Source organism: Erythrolamprus reginae, chromosome 2, assembly GCF_031021105.1.
Source record: "Erythrolamprus reginae isolate rEryReg1 chromosome 2, rEryReg1.hap1, whole genome shotgun sequence".
NCBI lineage: Eukaryota > Metazoa > Chordata > Lepidosauria > Squamata > Dipsadidae > Erythrolamprus > Erythrolamprus reginae.
The window spans coordinates 180355682-180368171 of record NC_091951.1 but is presented as its reverse complement, the minus strand read 5'-3'; the positions used below and the strand labels follow the sequence as shown (position 1 = coordinate 180368171).

At 39.1% G+C, this 12490-nt stretch overlaps 1 protein-coding gene across 1 annotated transcript in view; it reads left to right on the top strand.

Moving 5' to 3' along the window:
- CS (citrate synthase) overlaps positions 1-12490 on the top strand; it is a 40071-nt gene that overhangs the window by 14022 nt on the left and 13559 nt on the right. Inside the window, exons 2-6 of the mRNA XM_070740567.1 lie at positions 4585-4632; positions 5581-5688; positions 11068-11133; positions 11232-11363; positions 11572-11760. Of these exons, the coding sequence (XP_070596668.1) occupies positions 4585-4632; positions 5581-5688; positions 11068-11133; positions 11232-11363; positions 11572-11760 (543 nt within the window). The remainder of the gene's footprint in view (positions 1-4584; positions 4633-5580; positions 5689-11067; positions 11134-11231; positions 11364-11571; positions 11761-12490) is intronic.

Below are 12490 nucleotides of genomic sequence, written 5' to 3'. Positions count from 1 at the left end.
TTTGAACGGTAGCCTAGGGGCTTTCTTTCAGCCCCAGAGCTATGGCACACCAAGAAGCTCCTTTAAGCCTCACTGTTGAGCCAGCTCAAATGTTGGAGGCCTTCAGAGAAATCCAGGGCTTCCTGGCAAGTAACTGCCAGAGCCACAGCATGGCAAGCATGTTCTGGGGCTGCTTCCTGTCCAAGAAGGCAGGCTGCAGGGTGGCCAAAAGGGCAGAGATTGGGGGGGGGGACATGCAGCCTCTTTGGTTTGGGTCTAGGAAGGACCTGAGGTGACTAAACAGCCTACTGACGGGTCGATATCAGTTCCCCCCCCCCCTTTTCCAATCAATGCAGTAATAGTTACCATTCTTCCAAACCTACCTTTCCTTGGAAAAACTGAAGCAGTTGAATAAATAAATCTTTAATAAATTAGAAGTGCATCAACATTTTTAATGAGAGGTGCGAATGACTCTTCATATAATACACATTTTCCTATATTCATGTGTTTCTAGTAGGAAAAAGAACTAAGTTATCGGCATATCTGTTCCGGCCAGTAGCTACCTATGTATGAAGTATGACTGCTAATTATTGTTGTTTTAAATTGTATTTTTATAATTGTATTTATTATTGTGTCTTTTTATTCTTGTAAGCCATCCTGAGTCCATTTTGGGGAAGTGTGGCCTATAAATTTAAACAAACAAACAAACTGGGAATGGCTTGGATTGAGAAGGGTCCTTGGCTATTGGTCAGTGGAATTTGGTTAACAACAGCAAAAGGATTGGGATTTTTTAATTTAGTTATTAGATTTACTTGCTGCATATGCTAGAGATGGGGAGATATGGAAAAAAAATGGAAAAATTGGGGAGGAAATCTGAAGTTATTGTTGTTACAGCATCCCCAGGGACATGTGATCAAAATTTGGGCACTTTGTAACTTGCTTGTATTTAAGACTGCAGGGATATTTCCCGTTTTTTTCCAAATGGCTTTGGAAAAAACCTCTGTTTTCCCCCCTAATTTTTCAGGGGTTTCCCCCAAGGCCTTCTCATCTCTACTCCTATCTCATTTTGAAGAAATGCTCGACAGCTTACAGCATAAAAACATTTAAATTTAATAACACAATAAAATGACAATACTGTACTATCAAAATAAAATTGTGGCCATAAGATGGGGAAAGACGGAACCAACTGCCGGGGAGAGGGGGGTTTCTCTGAATCCATCAGCCATCTCCAGTATGATGTTTCCCATTTGGGGCCTGAAGCCATTTGGCAGAACCAGGTCTTAAAGCTGTTGTGAAAGGTCAGAAATGAGGGAGCTGATCTCATCTCAGGGGGTGAAGATGTTCCGAAAGGCAGAAAGCATGACTGAGGACCCCCCAACTGAATTTCCTTGAATGGTGGAATCTCCAGCATATCTCCTTTTTGTTGGCATGGATGAGGTGGACCAATCCCAATGGGATAAGACTGTTCCTCAAGTAACATGGACCATTGCCATGCAGAGCTTTAGAAGTGATACCGGCACCTTGAATTGTACTCAAAAGCAAACTGGCAATCAGTGCAGCTCACAGAATGTCAGGACTGCCAAGTGTTGTGATTAGTTAAAATTGCACTTGTCAAGGACTATCTGTATGAAGATTAGTCAAATATCGGTAGGAAATTCAGTCCCTTGCCCATAAAAATGATTTGAAATAACCATATTTTGTGTATCATCCAATTAATATTGTTTTTCTTTAACCTTCCTTTGGGAGATGTCCCAGGATATTTCCCTTAAGTCCAGAGTAAAGAAGGAATAAAAGTTGCTTAGATACAGCTCTGTGAACCACACTGCTTGTCCTTAAGCCTCCTCCATTTGTTTGAGCAGTGACTGAGATTTTTTTCTTCCTCTTTCTGATCTGCTCTAGGAGTATAACAGCTTTATTTTGAAAGCTAAAACTAAGCTACACTGCTGGTTTTTTAATGTTGAACTTCCAGTTTTGGCAGTATAATTGATTATTTAATAGTCTTAAAATTGAAAGTCACTATTTCCGGCTACAGCCGGCTTTCTCTGCTTTTTATTTAGTGGAATGATTTTGTGAAAACAGCAATAACATTTTCTGAAAGAGTTTGATGATGACCCCACATTTTTAATGGGCCTAGCTGCTAGCAGTGTTTGTAGTGGGACATATTTTGCCAATCAGAGAAATGTACACGTCAAGCCACATTGCTCACTGACTATGTTGGCTGTCCAAGAACAAAAGCCTCCATGTATGTGCTCATCAGAAGGCATTAGAAGGAAAGCTGTTGAAGAGGTAAGCAGATAAAAAGAGACACGAACAAACACGAGTTCAAGGATGCTGAGAAGTTTCTGCAAGGAAATTGAAAGTCAGCTGGAAGCAGGCAAGAAATTGCCAGCGATGTTTTTGAAATTACTTATTAAGAAACTAGCATTTTATAATTCGGCTGAGTTCTAGAAAGCAGTGATTATTTCTACTTAATGGGAGGAAAAGTAGCTGATCTTGTCAAAGACTCGATATAGTAAGATGTAACTCACATAGTCTATTGGTGCCTATGGTCTATTCTAGATAAATGTATTGAACTGAAGAATTATATGCAAAACACTCCTGTTGTTAAGGGAGGCAGCTCAATTCTATAGCACACATTTTTCTATGCAGAAGGCTCTGTCCCTGAGCCCTGCAGGAAAAGCTGACTAATATTGCAGTCTTGAAACCTTGAGAGTTGCTGGCAGGCAAGGCAGACGTGTTGGGTTGGGTTGGCTTATTTGTGGAGAGCAGCAGCTTTATATGTTCAATGTCTTTCATGAAATCATCAGCAGAGTCTTTCGTTGTCACTGTGGCTTATTTCTGTGCTATGATTAGATAAAATCAGATCTACTTAGGAAGCAATCAGTTTTAACGTCTCCAACTTGATGGCATAAGCTTAGTAGGTAGGACAGATGGTCCTACCAAATTATATTTTCCTGCAGGCAAAAAGGTGTTCTGTAACTTCATAGGCAGTTTGATTCTGTTCTTTTAAACTGGTTTTCATTGCATTAAAGCAGTATGTGGATTCTTTGGTTTGAGTCAGGGTGTGGTGTGAACCAGGCATTCAGATTTGTTGATTTCATCAAATTTATTACTACCTACCCACTAAGAGCTTCAGACAGTTTGCCAAAATACTAGAAAAACAATTGTCTAAATATTTCCATTCTCTAGATATTTGGATTACAATTCATATAATAAGCCTGACAATTGACCATACTAGATGAGATGGGGTCTCCTTTGGTCTTTCTGAGTTTGATTGTTTGCTCGCAGATATTTCACTACCTAACAAAGTAATACATTCAGTGCTAGAAGAGAGTCGGAATCAATCTGTACCGAACCACAGACAACATCAAGACTCCACAGTTCCATCCTGAGCTAATATAGTCTCTTCTATTTATACTTCATGTGATTTGTAGAATTCCAAATGATATGGATATCCCACCAATGTGATAGAGAAATATATGTGTAAGTTGGTGCAAAGTATGGTAGAGAAAATGGGCTAATGATGAGAAGATAATACCTATTAATGAATATTAGCCAGTATTCAAAAGTTAAGCTTTTCCCAATATTATATCTCTTAGTTTAAACCTGTTTTGTAATTAAGATTGCAGGAAACATGTTCATGCCCCAGGCATTAAGCTGAATATAAAAATCGGGTTGGGTTACAACTGCAGAGATGCAGCATTGTGTTAATTCTAGCAAAACAAAAAATCAATCCAAATTTTACCCTCCTGAGATGATTGGACTTTGAAAATACTCTGTTTCCCCCAAAATAAGACACTCCATGATAATAAGCCGATCGGGCTTTTGAGCACATGGCAATAAGGCGAAGCACTTATTTCAGGGTTCCAAAAACATAAGTCAGGGTCTTATTTTCAAGGAAACATGTTAGCAATGATCAAAACTGACAGGAGACTGTTAATCAATGTGGCACATTCCTTAGATCAGCCCTAATCATATTGACTTTCTGGAAGTAAGTCAGGTATTTGCTGGGGCTAAAGCCAGGGTGAGAAAACCGTTGCAGTACAGTACAATTGTTAGCTTCCCTGATACTGAGATTGCGTTAATGGTGTTGCTACTGCTTAAAGGAGAGGCCAGCTGCTAATCTGTTCTTCCCTCAAATGCCCTTCTTTGGATTTCTAGATCCAGACTAAACCAAATGCACAACTAATGGGAATGTTAATGGGGTTCACAACTAATGGGAATGCTAACCGGGTATATTAAAAAAGGAAAACTTGAGTGGTAAGAATTTAAACCATGAAAGATGTTTCCAAACTGAATTTGAGTGCTTGATTGTGGTTGCCACTGGTCCATCTTAAATTATTGTGCTTTCTTCATTTTTTTTGTGACTGTATCATATCATAGGTACATGATAGTTATACATTTCAAGATTATTGTTGTATGCTGCTGAGAATTTCTTGATGGTGATAGTTCAGAAATCCAGTACTGTATTTTCAAATCTTTTTCAAGGGGGCAGGGGCTGTGATGGAGTTAGGTGGGACAAAATGTGCTACAGGTGCATTATAGAGCATGGAGGATTATTCGTGTAGAACTAATGTTTAACGTTCTATTTCTTTCTCTTTACAGAATTCATCATGCATCATTTTTGCTGCCAGACATGCAAGTGCTTCTAGTGTAAGTTTTTTTTCCATTTCTTGTAGGATATACAAAACCAAATCTGTTGGTTGACTATTTGAATCTTGACTATACCTAGGATCACTCTAGGTTGGTGATTGCATTATTGGCACCAGACACATACTTGGTGTCAGTATATATTCTTTTCAAATTCAATTGTTCCTTTGCATTGTCAATAAATTTCAGGAAATAGAGGGGAAAAATGCAAAACCATAACATGTTTCACCATTTATGTCTATCATGAGAATTCATAATAGAACCATAAATACAGCATTGTAGTTAAGGAAAAAGTGATAATTTTTCATGTTGATTTTTAAGTTAGGAAGACTGCAGAAGCATTTCCATAAACAAAATGTAATTTTGTTTATAAAATTTTGTATTTCCATTGAAATGTTATACCAATGGTTTTAACATTGATAGTCCATGCCTTTTTAACTTGCATGCAAGAAAACCAGTGGAAAAAGAAAAAAATATGAAATTATTTATAACTGGGTAAATAGGTCTCCAATCTCATCTCATTCTTTTGTGCTCAGGTGAAACAATATGATGATCAAAAATGGTATAAAATCACTAAGTCAAGATTTTTGAAGTCACTTTTAACAGCAAGATTGTAAAATTACTGAATTAAATAATTCGGCAATTTGGTAGAACAACAAAATTGTAAATGTGAAAAATTTGAAAATGTGATCTGAAGGGGGGGAAAGTATAGAAATAACAAAGAAGATTGTGGAATCTACCTGGTGAACTAGAGTTCATGGTATTAGGACAAAACCTCTCTTGTAGATTGCACCCAGGACTATATAAAATAGGTATAAATAAATATGAGCAAGATTTTATTTCATAACGTCGACTTCTTTTACTATCATGTACCACTTTTGTAGGTTGATTTTCTACCATTGACAATAGTTGATTTGTGATGTATAACATTAAATATTATTTTATTTTCAGAATCTGAAAGATGTTCTTGCGAATATGATACCCAAAGAACAAGCAAGACTTAAAAGCTTCAGACAACAATATGGAAATACTGTTATTGGACAAATCACTGTAGATATGGTAAGTTGCATTGCTATTTCAGTGAGTATTTCAGTGTGCAATTAGTCTGGCTTCTGTACTCTGAAGGAAATGAAATTGTTATGATGATTTGTTCTAGACACCTACTCTGTGTTCCAGACATTAGTACCAAGGCTGGATAAATAATAATAATCAGAAAATGTTTGAATGTGTGTGGGGGGTGGAGGGATTAACCTGCCTGGAATCTCAGAGAACTGCTTAGTATTTGTTTCTCATTGCTTTGCATTACGTAGAAACTATTTTCTTTATATTTGAATGGGAACAACTCTTGTCTCCTAGAATAGACTGAGGTTCTTCCCTTGGAATCTGCTGGCAGTGGTGACTTGATTTTAATTAAGGATGTGTCCACCTCTTTCTTCAGAGATTAAAAAAAACAAAACATTTGATTCTGAACAGAAATTTATATCAAGCAGTTCAGAATCTGCAACCTGGATATATTTGACAGATTAAAGCCATTGCTTAATATATCTTCCCTGAATTATTCTGAAATGTGCATTATTTTGATAATATGTGTCTGCTTCTCAGGGAGGTACTACCCAACCTTCAATCCCTAGGAATCTTAGTTACCTCTCTGTCTTTTAAAGCTTCTATTCAGATGTGTACCAATACTTTTCACCATATATCTATGTTTCTAAATGTCTGCATGCTCACAGTTAGGTCATACCGATAATAAATTAGAAACTGAGTACCACCTTAAATCCAGATGTTGGTTGTGGAGACTGTTTCAGCTTTGGTTTTAATTTCCTGTTTTAGCTCAAGATTCAACCAGTAATAGCTGATACTTCTTCACATGTCAATATCAAATCAAATGTTGCTTCCCTAGCTCATGAGTTCCAATTTCCTGTAATAACTTGCATTTTCTCCTTGTTAGATACATTCATGCACATTCATTTTGATTGCATATCCTAGGCTTGTTTATCTGCTAGGCCTGGGTCTTCAAATAACGGTGCAACCCTTTGGATATTTACAGACTGTTTTATGCACAATGTAGCTAGTTTTAATTATCTATGTTTGGACCAAAGCACATGCATTTGTTTAAGGAAGAGGCAGCTCAGAGGATCAGGAAAAAACTTAGGACATCAGCCTTAGTGGCTAAGTGAATAGGAAAAGAGAGGCCATGAGAAAATTAGCAGGCAGGGGCTAGCACCCAGGCCAGGTGCAGGAGGAATATGAGAATGAAGTCCAAAAGCCTTGCCCTAGTTATCTGGTAAGACACCTTCAGACTTTGTTTTGAGCGAAGTCTGAAGCAACCAGAATGTTTCCAGTTTGGGTACTGTCAAACTGAGTCCTTGAGAACTCTTTGCAGAACTTTGGAACTCAGAGCAGTCAAGGTGGAACATTTTTGCTGCATGATGCACTTTGCTAGCAGGCACCTAGTTTACTATTCTTCATCTCTATTCACATGTCTCATCACAAAAGTCACTTGTCTGCGTAAGTTTCTGTGTTTATGTGGACATAAGATAAAACCAGTGGTGGTATTCAGCCAGTTCTATCCAGATTGGCCGAACTGGCAGCGCTGACTGTGGGTGGCCCCACACACCCACCCTTACATAAGCATGTTGTGTTTCTGAGGCTGTGTGCATGCGTAGAAAGCTTTGTGCATGTGCAGATGAGCCAAATTTTAGGAAAACGAGCATGCGTGGGCTCACATTTACAAACTAGTAGGGATATCTACTAGTTCTAGTAGGGAATACCACCCCTAGATAAAAGTGATGAGATCCTTATATAAAAATGAAAAGATGAAATTGGCTTGGTAAGATTATACTGGTAGAGAAGAGGAATAAGTCCTCAGAGAGGGGTGGCATATAAATCCAATAAACAAACAAATAATCTGGGGAGAGGAAGCTATGATGAAAAACAGGGTAGTGTTTTATAGCTTTGCATTTTGTCTCTCTCCTGTTTCTGTTTCTTGAGAATTGTTTACATGTGATTGATTGATTGGCTTGTGTATGTCTTTTCTGAGCTTTTTCTTTTTCTGAAGTAGGTGCTTTGTTGTGCTTTATGGCGAGAAGGGTGAGATTTTCCAGTTCTGTCTTAGCCAGCTATCTTTTTCGGATTCAGTAAATGAATCCGTAAATTATGTCTTGAAGTTAAAACATAAATATATTTAAGAAAATGACTTTAAAGTCTTCTCTATATTCCTTTGACTTTTAGATCCCCCCCCCCCCCCCCCCCCCTGAATTAGCATGCTTATCCTCCCGGGCAACTATTTTATGGGAGCCTTGGTGGCATACTGTCACAGTTCCAAAGGCTTACAATACCAGGCCAAAGAGGAATAATTATTTCTTGTAGCATTCGACTTCCTCTTCCAAAAATACCAGGGGGAGGAGAAGAAAAAAATGTGAAAATGTAGGGAACCAGTTAAGAGAGGGCTCTAGAAGAAACATACTACAGTATCTGAATTATTTCCAGTTAGGATTCAGGCCCAGTCAGGGAACAAAAATTGTATTCCAGTACATGACCTTTGCTGTGACTTTGATGGGTGCAGTGCCTCTCATCTAATCTTATTAAATCTTTTCAGAGCATTAAGTGTCACCTTCAAGCACACCTTGTTTGACCATATATATGAGTTGAGGATATAATTTTGATGATTCCCCTCCTCTCTGAATAGATCATTCTACTCAGTGGTGCTAGGGGAGAAAATGCTCAAGCACTTCCTGGGTCCTCCGGTATGATATCCCACAAGGTTCAAGCCTTTCCCCTATGCTATTTATTGGTAACATCTTCATAACATTGCTGGAAGAAGACATCTGGTGCCAGAGATACTATGGAAGTCCTGATTTGATGACTGGAATCTGTGAGCAACTCAATGGGAGCTTCAGTTATGCCCCTCCAAGATGGAGCTGCTATTGCCCATAAACATTAGGGCACAATGCCAAGATTGAGCGCAGGATTACTCTGAAGGAGTATCTTACACTTTGATTGCTACTCACTTGGAATACACTTAATATGCTCTATGTGGGGCTGCCTTTGGAAATGACCCAGAAGTGCAGCTGATAGCAAAAAACAATGACAAAAATGCAGGAGGGAATATCTCATAAATCTACAGTAAATCTCAGTAAAGTTGACCTACTGGTTATCAGTATTCTCCCAGACTCAGTTACCTCAAGCAGCAGGTTTCTGGAACAGAATTTGTCCATGTGGCACAGTCGTGTACAGAATGTCTTCTAAAAGTGCCCCTTTCCTACAAGGTACATGAGGTATGAACAAGATACGGGGCCATCTTGATAGTAACCCCCATTTTGTGTATTTCAAGGTTCTGTATTCCCTAACTTTGTAAATACATGTAGCCACAACAACAGTGATGGTGAACCAATGGCACACATGCCACAGGTGGCACATGGAGCCATATCTGCTGGAACTTTATTTATTTATTCATTCATTCTTTCTTTCATTCATTCATTCATTCATTCATTCAATTTTTATGCCACCCTTCTCCTTAGACTCAGGGCGGCTTACAACATGTTAGCAATAGCACTTTATCCGTTGCCCTAGCTCAGCTCCTAGCCACATGATTTTCAGCTTGTGCGGAGGCTCTGAGAGGGTGTTTTCAGCTTTCAGAGAGTCTCCAGGAAGTGGGGGAGGGCATTTTTGCCCTCCTCATGCTCCAGGGAAGCTTCTGGAGCCTGGAAAGGGCAAAAAACAGGCCTACTGGGCTCACCAGAAGTCAGAAAATGGGCCGTTTCTGGCCTCCACAGGCATTGAATTATGGGCTTGAGCACTCATGCGTATGCAAATGCACACACATGCATGCGCTTTTGGCACCTGAGAAAGAAATGTTTGCTATCCCTGCCCTACACCTTTTGTATTCAAAAGGAAATAGTAAATGTCCTTTAGCTTAAGCTGAATGGGGGATGCCAAGATAGCTTCATGTTTTCCTGATATTTATTTTAATTTGAATCTATTTTGCTCAGTACCCATAATCCTTGGTGATTAAGAAAGCTCAGAAATACTCACAGATAAAAGAAATAAATGTTGACATTACTGCCTCAAAGTCTACTTTTTCTTGTTCAGCTTTCCTCAAGCCAATCCATGCTAATGAGCAGAGTTACATCTCCTATTATTCACTCCAAGCACATTCATGATGGTTTGGCTTAAAGAAAGTTGTAGTTGAAAACATTCAGAGAGTACCAGCTTGAGAAAGCTGATAGAAGGAAGGAAGGAAATTTCATTTCTGGCACTGTGCACAGTAATTGATGTAAAAGTTTAACTTGTCAGGAAAAGCCTAGTCATGATTAAGCAATGCAGCAATGCCACTGATTTTATTTGTAACCCAGTTTTTTCTCAAGCGTGGAGCTTGCAATGCAGTTTTCTTGATTTCTACTCACTTCCTAGGCTGCACTGAGCCTCATTTTCTTTCCGAAGTACAATTCATCTCATTAGTTGCTTTTAAATTGATGGTCCTGTCTAATTTAGTTCAGACTGGATGTGAAAAACTATAATACGTTTTCTGAGTGCCAGCTGGAAAGCTAGCCTTGATTGTTTGTGAAAAAGTGCTGTTCTATTTGACCTGATTGAAACTGAAAACAAAAAAGTGTATAGAAAGAGAAAGAATGAAGATGAATAGGGAGCAAGAGACACTATTAAAACTTACCACTGCTGTGTTTCAGATTGCTATAAGTGATGGGAAATGGGTAATAAAACACTCTACCAATTTTTCTATGATATATAAAACGTGAAATATATGCAAAAGTATAGATTATGATCCCGCTATATAGAATGCTGGTGAGACCACATTTGGAATACTGTGTTCAGTTCTGGAGACCTCACCTACAAAAAGATATTGACAAAATTGAACGGGTCCAAAGACGGGCTACAAAAATGGTGGGAGGTCTTAAGCATAAAACGTATCAGGAAAGACTTAATGAACTCAATCTGTATAGTCTGGAGGACAGAAGGAAAAGGGGGGACATGATTGAAACATTTAAATATATTAAAGGGTTAAATAAGGTCCAGGAGGGAAGTGTTTTTAATAGGAAAGTGAACACAAGAACAAGAGGACACAATCTGAAGTTAGTTGGGGGAAAGATCAAAAGCAACATGACAAAATATTATTTTACTGAAAGAGTAGTAGATCCTTGGAACAAACTTCCAGCAGACGTGGTAGATAAATCCACAGTAACTGAATTTAAACATGCTTGGGATAAACATATATCCATCCTAAGATAAAATACAAAAAATAGTATAAGGGCAGACTAGATGGACCATGAGGTCTTTTTCTGCCGTCAGACTTCTATGTTTCTATGTTTCTATATCAATAAGCTAACTATAAATGTGCCTTAAATCACCTCAGACTGAATGGAAAAAATGGAATTTGGAGAAACTTTTTCTTTGTTTTAAGTAACTCTCCTTGTTCTCCAGGTCTACGGTGGCATGAGAGGTATGAAAGGACTAATATACGAGACTTCTGTCTTGGATCCTGATGAGGTAAGGAGCGTAGAATTGGTGACATTGCTTTTGTAATTAGTTCTTAGCACCTCATTTGAAATGTGGTATCTTATCCTGCTTCTGGGATTGGTTTTTAGGGCATTCGTTTCCGTGGCTACAGCATCCCTGAGTGCCAGAAGCTGCTACCCAAAGCCCCCGGAGGTGCAGAGCCCCTTCCTGAAGGGCTCTTTTGGCTACTGGTGACAGGAGAGATTCCTACCCAAGAACAGGTAATAAGACATGGCAAAGGCTTTTAGAGACTATCATCTTCATCCCATTTAAAGTCACCCGCAAAATGATTTTGCAACCTTTTTTGTGCCTCAAAAACTTCTGAGGCAAACAATAAGAGCTCTGTTGAAGTGACAAGAACAGCTAAAGGCTGGATAGCACTTTCTCCCCTAGCTATAAATGTGTAACGTTGTGGTTTTCTTTACTCAGGTGACTTGGGTGTCACGAGAGTGGGCTAAGAGAGCAGCCCTGCCTTCGCATGTAGTGACTATGCTTGACAACTTCCCCACCAATCTTCATCCCATGTCACAACTCAGTGCTGCTGTCACAGCTCTCAACAGCGAGAGCACTTTTGCCCGCGCTTACTCTGAGGGAATTAGCCGGACCAAGTACTGGGAGGTAAGTGACAATTAAAACACTTTCCACAAGCATTGGTAGGAGAGGTTATAGAAGAGAGCTCAAGCTTGGCGCTGTTATGAATGTGTGTACCTATACTTGTATATTTGTATGCCGCCCTGAGTCTACGGAGAGGGGCGGCATACAAATCTAATAAATAATAATAATAATACTGTGTCAGGATTTTCTTCACCATCTGATTGAGCTAACTAGAATGAAAATAATAATAATAATAATAATAATAATAATAATAATAATAATAATAATAATTTATTAGATTTGTATGCCGCCCCTCTCCGAGGACTCAGAGCGGCTCACAACAAGCAATACATATACAAATCCAATATTAAAACAGTTTTAAAAAACCCTTATAAAAATAATCATACCATCCAGACAAACCATACATAAATCGAAACAGCTAGGGGTTTGCCAATTTCCCCATGCCTGGCGACATAGATGGGTTTTCAGGAGTTTTAAGGAGTTTCCGAAAGGCAAGGATGGTGGGGGCAGTCCTAATCTCCGGGGGGAGTTGATTCCAAAGGGCCGGGGCCGCCACAGAGAAGGCTTTTCCCCTGGATCCCGCCAGAGAACATTGTTTTGTTGAGGGGACCTGGAGAAGGCAAAACTCTGTGGGACCTAATCGGTCGCTGGGATTCGTGCGGCAGAAGGCGGTCCCGGAGGTATTCTGGTCTGGATTATATGTTGGAAATTGTATTCATGTATGCATAAATAG